General features: G+C 38.4%; 1 protein-coding gene across 1 annotated transcript in view; it reads left to right on the top strand.

Annotated features, from left to right (window-relative positions):
* ODAD2 (outer dynein arm docking complex subunit 2) overlaps window positions 1-15,003 on the top strand; it is a 161,473-nt gene that overhangs the window by 28,297 nt on the left and 118,173 nt on the right. The window contains exons 9-10 of the mRNA XM_019654386.1: window positions 1,290-1,388; window positions 4,164-4,311. Coding sequence (XP_019509931.1) covers window positions 1,290-1,388; window positions 4,164-4,311 — 247 coding nt within the window. The remainder of the gene's footprint in view (window positions 1-1,289; window positions 1,389-4,163; window positions 4,312-15,003) is intronic.

The following is a 15,003-nucleotide window of genomic DNA, read 5'->3' as shown; positions in this document are numbered from 1 at the left end:
CCCTCCTAATACGAGTTGATGCCTTCCTGTTCCTCTTCTTATTTCAAGCAGAGAAATTTGACAGTCAACATTGTTTATGTGTGGTTACTGTGAAGGGAAGGGAAGAACATAATTCACTTTCACATAGTTGGTGAGTCAGAGCAAATAACATGTGAGAAAGATGATAAAACACATGGTGCAATCACATGTGGTATATAAACATAGTGGTAGGGACCTAGGTAAGTGCTCGGGGAATTTGGATTAAAATTATATGGCGTTAATGAGGGGAAACCTTCCACTGTCTGCTCTAGAAACCGAACTTATAAATAAATACTACAGAAAGGCTAGAGCCTGAAAAATAGTAACAGGCTCAAGTAAAGTGGACACTCGTTTGATGAATTTCTGAAATATACAAGACTAGCTCCGTTTAGGACCCTCTATAAGTAGGTACGAAAGCAAAGATTAAGGGCCAGTGGTAAGTAAATGCTAAGACAGTCAGAAGCACTAAGAGCACTTTTTAAAATTTAGCAAATAGTCTTACAAGTTTCAGATTATTTTTAGTGTTCTGCTTTGTTCTCTGATGGGTTACGAACTGACTCCCAGCTGGTCACATGAGAACCTTCCCCTGCAGGGGTTGTGAGCACCATGGGGTGATTTTGTTTTGGAGGCAAATCCAGAGAGCTGACAGTAAGGAGTCCTGTGGAAAAAGGAGACACTCCTGATTGTCATTGATTTTGGGATGTTTGACTTTTGTGACTATTGGAAAGAGTGAGTCTGAAAATGACAAATGTGAGCTACTCTGTTAACCGGGAGGTGGAATTTTAAATTCTGCTTTTCCCATGTGCTTATTGTTTTCAATTAAGCATTTACTTAAGTATTTCATGAAAACCCAGTGGGTGCCAAGGACTTTGCTAAACCTGGGAACACCTGGAAAACCAGGTAAGGCCCTGCTGTAATGTTGGGTAGGGAGGGTAAGAAGAGGCGACAGTGATCAGGGCAGTAAGCCACTAGATTAGAAGGCAGAGAGTGAAGGACTGTCACAACAATGGCAGCCTGTGAAGACCTGTTCCTAGTACAAAGAAATACTGGACAAAATATTGCTGCATTATAGAAAATGCACGGCTGTACTTAAAGGACAAAAGGGTATCAAATGAGGCTGGAACTGATCATCATTCTCCTGTGTCAGGAAAACAGATCCTTTGTGTGTATGAAAATGATGGAATATTTGTATACATTTCTATTTGTAATTTCCTGTTAATCAGCATAAAGTAATTAATAAAGGTAATATATATATATATATATTTTTTTAGCCGCAAAATCTCCCTAAGAGACACCCAAGAGGAAAAACATGGAGGAAGACCTGACAAGTCAACACTGTCTGTTTCACCTGGAAGAGCACAATTAGCTCAGTATGTTTCTGTTGACATGGAAAGTTCTTTAAGGCTATTTCTTACACAACAGACTAGTTAATGCTAATTATGGCATTCTTACTATTATATGAGGTCCCTAAGACATTTATATTGACAGTGACTAGGAATGTTGTAAAAATGATAATACTGGCTTTTTAAAAATGTATTCACAAGATATCCTTTCAATGCAGAGTTACTTGAAATACAAGGATTTACTAGTATTAGTTAACCCTATACAATGTATTTAATGCAAAGAGCAGTGAACTGAGTGGTAGGAACATGGGCTCTTAGCTGATCTCCTGCCTCTGAACGATCGTATCATAGCAAGGTCGAATCATCTTTCTGAGCCTTCCTTTACTGATCACTGATGGCTCTGTCAATTCTAAAGTGATGCATTGTTATTTCTCATTAAAGGAGCCATTAATGCGAGGCTATAAACTTCTTACCCAATTTTCAGTTTGACAACAAAAGCAACATATTTGGAGGAGGGTCAGCCTCTCTTATTAGAGAGTTTTAGAGTCGTGGTGGGAAGAAATGGCAGAAATTTTGCATTTAAAGTTTGCAAGTTTGGGATAAAACCAAACTTTAAGATAATCTACTCCATTTATGCTATTTTTTTTGGGGGGGTGGGGTGGTTCAACATAATAAACTATTCCATTTTTTGACAATTTTTAAAAATTTTATTTTGAAATAATTTTAGATTCACAGAAAGTTGCACAGATAGTACAGAGAGGTCTCATCTACACTTCACGTAACTTCCCGCAGTGGTTGCATCATGGGTAACTATAGTACAATATCAAAACCAGGAGATTCACATTGGTACAATGTATATGTATAGTTCCATGTCATTTTATCACATGTAGATTGGTGTGGTGACCATGACAATCCAGATACAGAGCTGTTTTGTCACCATACAGAACTCTCCTGCTACCCCTTTATAGCCATACCCACTCCCGTCCCCTGATCATTCTCAATTCCTGGCAACCATTAATCTCTTTTCCATTTCTATAATTTTGTCATTTTGAGAATGTCATATAAGTAGAATCACACATTTTTGATACTGGCCTTTTTCTCATCCCCATAACACCTTTAATAGCCATCTAAGTTGTGTGTATTAATAGTTTGTCCCTTATTGCTAAATACCGTTCTATGATATGGATTTTCCATAGTTTAATTATCCACCTACTGAGGGAAATTTCAGTTCTTTGCAGTTTTTGGCTATTAATAACAAAGCGGCTATCAACAGTCATATACAGGTTTTTGTATGGATGTAAGTTTTCATTTCTCTAGGATAAATGCCCAACTGCTGATACATATAGTAATTGTGTGTTTAGCTTTTTAAGAAATTTCCAAATTCTTCCAGAGTAGCCATACTATTTTCCCTTTCCACCAACAGTGTATGAGACTCAGTTTCTCCTTATCCTTGCCAGCATTTGGTATTGCCCATGTCTTTTATTTTAACTGTTCTTGAAGATGCATAGTGATGTCCTTTTGTGGTCTTAGCATTTCCCTAATGGTTAGTGATGTTGAACATCTTTTTATGAGCTATTGCTATCCATATATGTTCTTCAGTGAAATGTCTCATTATGTCTTTTGCTAATTTTCCAATTCAATAATTTTTCAAATGTTGAATTTTTAGAGTTCTTTATCTATTTTTGGATATCCTTGGTTGGAATGTAGTTTGCAAATATGTTCTCCTCTCTGTAATTTGTCTTTGCATCCTCTTAATATAGGGTCTCACATAAAACAAGATTTTAATTTTGATGAAGTTCAATTTATCAATTTTTTTTATGGATTGTGCTTTAGATGGCATGTCTAAGAACTCTTCATGAAGCCCTTAGTACTGAAAATTATCTCCTTTGTGTTTTTTTTAAGAGTTTCTATAGTTTTACGTTTTACATTAAATACTGTAATTCAGCTTGAGTTAATTTTATATAAGGTGTGAGATTTAGGTTGAAGTTCCTTTTTCTTTTTCTTTGGACTATGGATGTCCAGTTGCTCCAGCACCCTTTGAAGAAAAGGCTACTTTCCACCATTGAATTGCTTTTGCACCATTGTCAAAATCAGTTGGGCATACATGTATGGGTCTATGTCTGGGTCTTTATTATGTTCAGTTGATTTTTATATCTAACCCTTCACCAATACCACACTGTCTTGATTACTGCAGCTATATAGTAAATCTTAAAATCTGGAAAATGATTTTTCTCACTTTCTTTTTTTTCAAAAATTGTCTTAGCTAGTCTAGTTTCTTTTCTTTCTACATAAATTTAGAATAATCTTGCTATATCTACAGAAAAACTTATTGAAGATTGTCATGAAAACTGCATTAAACCTCTACCAATTTGGGGAGAATTGGTATCTTAACTATATCAACTCTTAGAATGAATGAACACTATATGTCTCTCTATTTATTTAGGCCTTTGATTTCTTTCACCAGCATTATGTAGTTTTCAGCATACACATCCTATGCAAGTTTTCTTAGATTTCTGTCTAAAACTAGAGACTCAAGTAATGTGTTGAACAGCAGTGGTCAAAGTGAACACCTTGGTTGTTCTCAATCTGAGGGGGAGAGCGTTAAGTCTTTCACCATTAAGTATGACAATACTATAGGTTTTGTATATGTTCTTTATCAGGTTGAGTACGGTAAGTTCCCCTCTGTTCTTGATTTTCTGTGTTTTTATCACTTACGTATGTGCAACTGAAAAAGTAACATTATAACCATATCTATGCTGTAGCATTAATATGTTCATCATAGGTTGTTGTTATTGTTCTTAGTAAGAATGCTGACAAGGTTGAGGAAATTATGAGTGAGAGCTCCTCAGAGAGTGAAGAAGATGAAGAGCCACCTGATCATCGTCAGGAAGCAAATGCAGATTTGCCATCAGAATATTGGAAAATTCAGAAGCTGATGAAATATTTAAAGGTAAGACAGACCATTTGTACTATGTTTGCAATATCTATTTTGTTTATTTATTTTTTTTAATGAATTATTTATCTTTTTCAGTTACAGTTCACATTCAATATTACTTTATATTGGTTTCAGATGTACAGCATAGTGGTTAGACATTTATATAATTTATGCAGTGATCCCCCCATTTAGTCTAGTACCTACCTGGCACTATACATAGTAGTTACAACATTATTGACTCTATTTTCTGTGTTGTACTTTACATCCCCGTGACTATGTTGTAACTGTCCGTTTGTACAAGTATTTCTTAATCCCTTCACCTCTTTAACCCCGCTCTCCAACCCCCCTTCCCTCTGGCAACCATTGGTTTGTTCTCTGTACCTATGAGTCTGTTTTCTGTTTTATTTGTTCATTTATTTAGTTCTTTAGATTCCACATATAAGTGAGATCATGTGGTATTTGTATTTCTCTATCTGACTTAGCAGAATACCCTCTGGGTCCATCCATGTTGTTGCAAATGGTAAGATTTCATTCTTTTACATGGCTGTGTAATATTCCATTGTATATATGTACCACCTCTTCTTTATCCAGTTATCTATTAATGGGCACTTGTGTTCCTTCCATATCTTGGCTAGTGTATGAGGTGTGATCAAAGAATATGGTGAATGTTTAACCCTCCATCGGGCGCAACTGATCTCACAGATTCATTGTACACAAATTTTCAAATATCTAACAGTTAACTTAAGTATCATGACTCATCGCTTCCATATCTTCCACCTCTACCATAACCTATCACCAGTCATTTTTGTTAGTACAGTAAAGATGTATTTCATAGCGGCATCTTTGTGTGCAATGAATCTGGGAGATCAGTTGCGCTTGAGAGAGGGTTAAATTAAAAAAAAAATTATTATAGTACAAGACACATTGGCCATTAATCCACCTCAAAATACTCCCCCTCGCTTCAAACACACTTATCCCATTGTTCTTGCTACTTTCTGAAGCAGTTCTGGAAGTTCTCTTTTGTGTGTCTTTAGTTGCTCTGTCATGACTGTCTCAATGTCCTGAATCAATTTAAAACATTTACCTTTCATGGTCATTTTGACTTTGGGTAAGAGCCAGAAGTCGCATGATGCCAAATCCGGTGACTAATGTGGACAAAGATATACCATAATGTTTTTATTTGACAGAATTTGCTGTAGCACAAGTGATGTGATGGTGATCAAAAAATAAGGTGAGAGCTGGCCGAGTGGCTCGTTGGTTAAGAGTTGGCTTGGGAGTGGGAGCTCTGAGCAGCAGTGCTGCGAGTTCGGATCCCATGTAGGCCAGTGACGCTGCACCCTCTATATCTAAGATGGTGAACAACAGCTTGACCTGGAGCTGGGGTGCTGTGAGTCGCTGACATAGGCTGCAGTGGGGCTGCAGTGGGCTGCCGTAAGCTACCGTGAGTGGCTGACAGCCAGCATGAGTGGCCAGCATCCAGCATGACCTGTTGTGAGCCACCATGAGCGGCCATCCAGTGGCCGGTGACCGATTTGCCTCAGCCGGGAAGAGTGCAATAATCACAATACCAACATGGGCCAGTGAAGCGATGTCCTCCACAACTAGACTAAAGAACAAAAGGACAGCAACTTGTCTGTTCCCCTTCCCCAATTCCCCAACACTGTTCCCTCCCCCAATTCCCCAATAAAATCTTAAAAAAAAAAAAAGAAGAAAGTGACAAGAATGATGGGATAAGTGTGTTCGAAGCAAGGGGAAGTATTTTGAGGGGATTAATGGCAATGTGTATTTTACTGTAATAATTTTTTTAAATTTAAACATTCACCATATTGTTTGATCACACATCATATGTTTCCATTATTTCTACTTTGCTGAGAGTTTTTATCATGAATGGACGCTAAATTTTGTCAAATGTTGTTTTTTGCATCTATTGATAGGATCATATGGTTTTTAGCTTTCATTTTGTTTATGTGACGTATCACATTAATTGACTTGTGGATATTGAACCAACCTTGCATCCCAGGAATAAATCCCCTTGATCATGGTATATAATATTTTTAATGTATTGCTGTATTCAGTTTGCTAATATTCAGTTGAGGATTTTCATCTATGTTCATCAGGGATATTGGCCTATAATTTTCTCTTTTTTTTTGTAATGTCTTTATCTGGTTTTGGAATCAAGGTTATGGTGGTCTCATAAGATAAGCTTGGGAGCTTTCCTGCACTTGAATTTTTTGGAACAGTTTTGGAAAAATAGGTTTAACTCTTTTTGAATCTTTGGCAAAATTTACCTGTGAAACCATGTGATTCAGGACTTTTGTTGGTGGGAGTTTTTTTATTGTTGATTTGATTTAGTTAGTAGTTATCAGTCAGATTAGATTTTCTATTTCTTCTTGATTCAGTCTTGGAAGACTGTATGTTTCTAGAGATTTATCCATTTCTTCCAGATTGTCCAATTTGTAAGCATATGATTATTCATAATATTTTCTCTTAATCCTTTGTATTTCTGTGGTGGCAGTTGTCATATCTCCTCTTTCATATCTGATTTTACATCTGGGTCCTCTTTTTTTCGTGAGGAGTCTGTCTAAAGGTTTATGAATTTTGTTTATCTTTTAAAAGAACCAGCTATTGTTTTCATTGATGTGTGTGTGTGTGTGTGTGTGTGTGTGTGTGTGTGTGTTTGTGTTTAGATTCTATTTCATTTATTTCCACTCTGAACTTTATTATTTGCGTCTTTCAACTCACTGTAGGCTTTGTTTGTGGTACTTTTTCTAGTTCCTTTAGGTGTGAGTTTAGATTGCTTATTTGAGATTTTTCTTGTTTCTTGAGGTAGGCCTGTATTGCTATGAATTTCCCTCTTAGGACTGCTTTCGCTGTGTCACATAGATTTTGGGCATTGTGTTTTCATTTTCATTTGTCTCAAGGTATTTTTTCATTTTTTCCTTGATCTCATTGATGACCCATTTATTATTTATTAGCACGTTATTTAGCCTCCATGTGTTTGTGTGGTTTTCATTTCTTTTCTTGTAATCAATTTTTAGTTTTATACCATTGTGGTCAGAGAAGAGGCTTGATATGATCAGTTTTCTTAAATTTATTGAGACTTATTTTGTGGCTTAACATGTGGTCTATCTTGGAAAATATTCCACTTGAAAAGAATGTGTATTCTGCTGCTTTAGCATGAAATGTTCTTAAAATGTCAATTAAATTTATCCGGTCTTGTGTGTCATTTAAGGCTGCTATTTCCTTGTTGATTTTCTGTCTTGAAGATCTGTCCATTGGTGTCAGTGTCCCCTGCTATTAATGTATTACTCTCAAGCTCTCCCTTTATGTTGGTCAATATTTGCTTTATATATTTAGGTGATCCTATTTTGGATGCATAAATGTTCACAAATGTTATCGTTTTGTTAAATTTACCCCATTATCATTATGTAATGTCCGTCTTTGTCTATTATTTTATCCTTTGTTTTAAAGTTAATTTTGTCTGGTATTGGTATTGCCACCCCATTTTTTTCATTTCTATTCACATAAAATACTTTTTTCTATCCATTTACTTTCAGCCTGTGTGTGTCTTTTGATCTGCAATTGGTGTCTTGTAGAGAGCATATGTACAGGTCTTGTTTCCTTATCCATTCAGCTACCTTATTTCTTTTGATTGGAGCATTTAATCCATTTACATTTAAAGCGATTATTGATAGACACACAGTTATTGCCATTTTATGTTTCATCTTTATAATACTTTTCTTTTCCCCTTTCTTCTTCTTCAAGAAAAATCCCCATAACATTCCTTGTAGTACTGGTTTGGTGGTGATGAACTCCTTTAGCTTTTTCTTGGTCTGGGGAGCTCTTTATCTCTCCTTCGATTTTAAATGATAGCCTTGCTGGGTAGAGTAATCTTGGTTGCAGGTTCTTTCTTTTATCATTTTAAATATTTCATGTCAATCCCTTCTGGCCTACAAAGTTTCTGTTGAGAAGCCAACTAACAATCTTATGGGAGTTTACTTGTAAGTAACTAGTTGCCTTTCTCTTGCTGCTTTTAGTAGTCTCTCTTTGTCTTTAACCTTTGCCATTTTAATTACTGTGTGTCTTGGTGTGGGCCTGTTTTGGTTCATCTTGTTTGGGACTCTCTGGGCTTCAAAGAATTGTGTGTCTATTTCCTTTACTGGGTTAGGGAAGTTTTTCATCATTATTTCTTCAAATAGGTTTTTAACTCCTTGCTCTCTGTCTCTTCCTAGGGTACACCTATGATGCATGATGTTTTCCCAGAGGTCTCTTAAACTATCCTCATTTTTTAAAATTCTTTTTTCTTTTGCTTTTTGATTGGGTGTTTTCTGCTACCTTGTCTTCCAAATTGCTGATTTGTTCCCGATCCTCTGCTTCATCTAGTCTTCTGGTGATTTCTTCTAGTGCAGTTCTCACTAAGTTCCTTGAGCATTGTTATAACCATTGTTTTGAACTCTATATCTGGTAAGTTGCTTGCCTCCATTTTGTTTAGTTCTCTTTCTGGAGTTTTCTCCTGTTCTTTAATTTGGGACATATTTCTTTGTTTCCTCATTTTCTCTGTCTCTCTGTGTTTGTTTCTATGTATTAGGTAGATCTGCTACATCTGCCAGTCTTGGGTGGGTGGCCTTATGTAGTAGGTGCCCTGTGGTACCTTAGTCACCTGCACCACGTGCTTCAGGGGTGCCCCTTGTGTGGGTTGTGTGTGGCCTCCTTTTACAGTTGAGCCTTGATTGCTGTTGGCACATCAGTGGGTGAGATTGACCCTCAGGCTGACTTGCCTCTGGGGTTTGGCCACATCCACATCTTACAGGCTGCTGTGGGAGATGCTTACCCTATGGAGCAGGATTCTTCCCAGTGGGCTCTAGTGCCTTCTGAGACTGCTCTTTGCGTGTGCCCCTGTGTGCCCAATTGGGTGGTACCCTACTGTGGACTGAAGCCAATCTCCAGGTATGTTGGTTCTGGGGCCTCTTGGGAGGGGCTCTGTTGCAGGGCCAGGTCACCCACTGCCTGTGACTGGCTGGCAGCTACCTGGTGGAGCTACAAAGCAATCTGCAGTTGGTTGCCTGTGCTGAACCTGGAAGCCCATGGAAGAGGCATGCTTTGAACCGAGGTTGGCAGCCACCAATACCAGGCCTGGAGTAGCTCTGTAAAAAACCCAGGACACTCTGAGGCCTGCTGCTGTCTGCTGGTTCCCCTAAGGCTTAGCCACTGATAGAGCCCAAGTGGTATGCTATTTGCATGAGACAGGGTCTCAAGGAGTCACCAGGATGGAATGAGTGTTCACCAGTTTAATGTCGATTCTGGTTTGGTGCCAGTGCTGAGCCTGGAGCTACTCAGCAAAAGTCTCAGAGCACACTGAGGCCAGCTGTTGCCCACCTAGGGCCCACAGACTCTGAAGCGTTGTCCATGAAAGAGTGCAATGTAGGCAGGGCTGGCTGATCCCTGAGAAAGTGATGCAGGCATTGAGTGAGTTGGGTGGGGCAGTGTTTCAGAGAGTCACCAGGGTGGAGTGTGTGGGTAGAGCCAGCAGAGTTCACCAGCCCAGTGCAGATTCAGATTTGGCCTTGTGAAAGATGGCACCTGCCTGCCAGCTGCTCAGGCAATGGATTCTACACAGGAAAAATGGCTACCATTCCTCCTGTCCTCACCCTGAAGTCACACAACTGAGTCTCTCCCTATATGTGTCTGACCTTTTCCAAATCACTGTCTCTCCACCAGAGCCCAGGGCAAGTGCCTACGAGTGAGTGAGTTTGTGCATGGGCCCTTAAAGAGGATGTCTGGGTTTCCCACAGCCTTCCATCCCACCAGGATTGTTGGAACCTTTTCTGTTTTTCACAGCCAGATGGTATGTGGCTCCTTTTCCTGGCACTGATACTCATGTTAGGGAGCCTGGTATGGGGATGGGGTCCCTCGTATGGGGATGGGGTCCCTCACTCCTCTGGGGGTGGGGAACCTCCATGGATGAGATATGCCTCCCAATTCTCAATCACCACATGCACATGTGGAGCTTCCCATTCTGCTCCTCCAGCCCTCCTACCAGTCTCCTTGTGGCTTTTTCTTTGTAGCCTTAGTTATAAAACCTCTATTCAGCCTGATTTCAGATGGTTCTCTTGGTTGATTGTTCTGTAATTTAGTTGAAATTTTAATGTGATCACAGGAGGAGGCAAGCTCAGTGTTTATCTACTCTACCATCTTGGATCTGCAATGTGTATTTTAAATCCTTTTCCCAAACTTTATATTCTGCTTCCAAGTTTATTGTATGTTCCTTTCAAATACGGGTAGTAAACATCCCTAGTTTTATTTAAGTGTGTACAAGGAAAGGTCTTATTACCTTGAGGTTAGCAAGGTTAGTCCTCATGGAGCAGACAGGTTGCATGGTCTTCCCCTAGCTGGGGAGTAGGGAGTGGGGCCATGGCAGCCACCAGATGTGATTTGCCACTATTTTTTTGATTTGCCATATGTGGTAGAAAAGCATGGAGTTTTGAAGATGGACTTAGACTAAATTTTAGGCGGTGTCACTTACTAGCTATATGGCTATTTAAAAATAATGGTTTTGAGCCCGTTTTTTAAATTTAAAAAACTTTTTTTTTAAAGATGTTATTGGGGAATTGGGGGAGGGGAACAGTGTTGGGGAATGGGGGTAGGGGAACAGACAAATTGCTGTCCTTTGGTTCTTCAGTCTAGTTGTGGAGGATGTCACCTCACTGGCCCATGTTGGTATTATCATTATGTTCTTCCCAGGTGAGGCAGATCAGTCGCCGGCCACTGGATGGCTGCTCACGGTGGCTCACGCTGACTGCCAGCCACTCACAGAAGCTCACAGCAGTGGGCAGCTCACTGCAGCAGGGGCTGCAGCCTACGCCATCACTGGCGACTCACAGCAGCCCAGCTCCAGGTCGAGTTGTTGTTCACCATCTTAGCTGTAGAGGGCGCAGCATCACTGGCCCTCATGTGGGATCAGAACCGGGGCCCTGCTGCTCAGAGCTGGCGTCCCAAGCCAACTCTTAACCAACGCACCACTTGGCCGGCCCCTTGAGCCTTATTTTTTTCATGGAATAAAATCAATACCTATCCTATAGGATTAGTTTAAGGATTGAGAGAACACATTTGAAACATGTGGCATAGTGTTTGACACATTGTAGATGCTTAAAATATGTATTGGTCCATTTCCATTATTCTCTTAAGCAAGACCACATGTGTGAAAACATTTTACATAATAACCAGCCTATGTAATGGTGTATTTAAGTACTTGGATGGGGGTGGGGCAAATCAAGGAGAGTGATTTGCCAAAACCCAGATTAATACTATTTTTTTATATTGGATAGCTGATATTGATAATGCCTAGGCCATGTCAAAAACTGTAGTCCAGAAGTACTTATAAAAATATTTTACCTTATCTCATGTTTTCCTCCTGCTTGTCCCTGTTTTTGGTCAAATAAACATGGGCATTTGCTAGTGGCTTTGCATATTTAAAGATATTTATGTGACTCCTAAGGTACTAAGTAATACTTTTCCTGTGCCTTTGAGGTCTTTTCAAGCTGACAGATAAAATAGCCTATGAGCACATTTTTGTGAATTTGTCAAAGGCCTTGTGGGAATAAGTCACCTGAAAAGGTTTTTCCTCCCAGAAAAACACACCCCCTTCCTCTGATGGACACAGTCTCAGCTGCAATTTCCAGAAAAAACATACGTTTCCCTGAATTCTGAATCCCAAGAAAAACTAGTCATGAAATTGGGAAAATGGGACAAAGTATTCTAATTCTCCTTTGAGAATTAAAATGTAATAATCATCATAAAGACATTACTGGGTCAAAGGAATCTACTGATATCATGGAAAGCAAGAGCAGTTAATTATCTTAATCTTTATAATCAGTCCACAATATATATGTATATCAAATCACCATGTTGTACACTTTGAATAGATACAATTGTATTTTCAATTATTGCTCGATAAAGTTAAAAAAAAAAAAAGAAAGAAAATGCTGATAGCAGAGTCAAACATGAAAGTAGGAACTTCCAAACGTCAAGACAGGAGCAAACAGGAGAGAAGTGGTCATCATCTAATCAGTCAGTTTTGTTTGTCACTGTTGCCATGCTCTATCTAAATGTATCTGATGTTAACGGTGAGTCGTTCTTGTAAAACTAATATTAAGCTTATATGCATAGTATGCTTCATAGAAATCCTATTAGTGGTGTTCCAATAAATAACAAATTTGGAAGCAAAATAAGCCATTGGATTTGAAATTTCCACCTGTGATTCTGTGTAACCTTGTCAAGCTTGCTAAGGAGATCTGAAGATTACGTTATTTGGATGTACTACCCAATAATGTTTGCTGGCATATTTTCAGTGTTGGAATATTTGCTGTAGTATATATATTATATATTACAGTTTGTTCTTTATAAGTAATTTAACAGAAGAAATGCACAGAGAAGATGATGTGAATGTGTTGTAGAACACTCCATTATATAATAAAACCAGAAACTGATCTAAAATCTGAATTAGTGAAAACCACATAGACTTCAATGGCCAAACCAGAATCAGGAGAAGTGGATAAAATATTTTCATGATTAAAAAAGGAAATGAGTTTATGTGAAGCAAACCCTAATGCCCATCTTGATTATGCTTTTGAGAGCCTCTTAACAATTTGACCAATGTCAATGCAAAATGAAAGAAAAATTTTTTTTACATCTGGAATATCTGTAATGAAACAAAAACCAACACTTTGGATAGGACAAGTAATGCTTTGTGTGCTTTAAATTTTTATTTTAAGAATGACATCTTATAAATAGTAAATATTTTTATATTATCTTTCAATATTTAAAATGACTTTTATTTGGCATTTATTTTGTGTTAATGTGATCCTCATTTAGTGTTTTCTGTTATTAAATAACAGGTGGAGATCATTTTCACATGTTATTGCAATACATAGTTTTTTTTATTACAGAGAATCTCTGAAACTTTTAGCATCTCTATCACAAAAAATGATTCACTGTTTAATATTATGGAAATTATTCTCTATTATAGTCATCATGATTATTTAAAAACATGTAAGTAAAATTTAGGAGAAACTTATAATTTCCAGAATTCCTGAGAATTCTGGGGAATTCTGATTTATTATTCTGAATCTGGAAGATTCATGTCTGTTGGAAATTTGGAAACACTAGCACGGAGCACAGGCTGGAGTTCAGGTTCATGGTCCTTCATGCACCCCCTGGATAGGTGTCTTTGTGCACAAACCATGCAGTTAACATGGTGGCCCAGCCCAGCATGCATGACAGCAAATCCAGATTCAGGAGACCTTCCAGACAGTACCTCCCCTCTTTTACTGAATGAACCTCAGAGCTGCCAATGATCTCTACTTGTAAAGAGCATGTCATTGGAAAAAAGACTGGCGGCAGAAAACTTTGTCACCCAGCACTTGGGCGGCTTGAGCGAGATGGACGTTGGACATGCCCTTTGGAAGATTCGGAAGAGCCCTGGTGTTTATCCAAAGAATTCGGTCTGCTAACTGTATTTCATTAGTAAGGAATAAAGAGTCAAAGGGGCAGAAACATCAGCGGGGCCTGGAGGCAGAGTAACAGAGTAGTAGTTAGAAGCATGATCTTCAATGTCAGAAAGACTTAAGTTGAGTCACAGTCTGCCACTTACTACTAGCTCAGTTTCCTCTCTAGGCTTCAATTTCCTCACTGATCAAGATGGCAAAACAAGGGCTGGCCAAGTGGCTCAGCTGGTTAAGAGCTCACTCAAGAGCGTGAGCTCTGAGCAACAGCGGTTTGATTCCTGGCCTGAGCTGATCTGCTGCTGAGCTGCCAACAGGTGGCAGGATGGCTCAGCTAAAAAAAAAAATCATAATAAAAAGATGGCAAAATAAAAGTTTCCATATTTTATGATTATTGTGAACATTAAGTAAAATTTAACACGTAAAGTATTGGCAATAACAACAATTTCTGTTATGTAGTATTACCTAGGTGTATGGCATGGAGGCTTGTCAACTTACACAGGTGGCCCTCAACTTTTGCTTTAAGGTTTATAGCAACCAGCAAAAAGAGGGAAATACAGTGAGTTAAAACAGTGAGGGAAAGACTCTTACCATCATAAGATAGAAATAACCCAGTTGCCAATGAGTGTAACCGATCCTGGTGCTAAGAGCAGAAAGAATTTTCTCCCTGAGGGCTTAGTGGGGCAGACTGTGAGTGAGGTAGTGAACGAATTCTTCAATAATATCCTCCCAGTGAACATGGCAAAGAGGCTTTCAAAATAGTCTAATTACGGAATAACCAAGTTGAGTTTTTCAACTATTTAGGATAAGTCCATATAATACTAGGCCAAAAAGAGATGCACTATTTCTGTCCCAGAACAGCTAAGGAAAACATTTATTGATGAAGTGCTACTTAAGCTTGCACAAGTTCTTCATCAATAAATCATGTGCAAATGTGATACTTTTGGCCAGACAGTAAATTGCTTGGAATTATTATAGTTCCCACAGGTAAATATTCTTAGCATAGCCAATAAAAGAAAAAGTATATCTACAAATGATTTCAAGGTTTTGACGCAGATAAATGTTTTATATGGAGACACAAAAGGATATTAAAAGTCTGTGAAATGCAAAATTGAATGTCTCTAGGTAATCTCAAAATAAATACACCTGACATTTTAATTTATAAAATTATGCCTCAAATGTAGACTTAAACTAGCAGAGAAATGTT

Source organism: Hipposideros armiger, unplaced genomic scaffold (genome assembly GCF_001890085.2).
Source record: "Hipposideros armiger isolate ML-2016 unplaced genomic scaffold, ASM189008v1 scaffold_221, whole genome shotgun sequence".
NCBI classification, from domain to species: domain Eukaryota; kingdom Metazoa; phylum Chordata; class Mammalia; order Chiroptera; family Hipposideridae; genus Hipposideros; species Hipposideros armiger.
The sequence above is the reverse complement of the archived record's forward strand: the minus strand, read 5'-3'. Positions and strand labels throughout refer to the sequence as shown.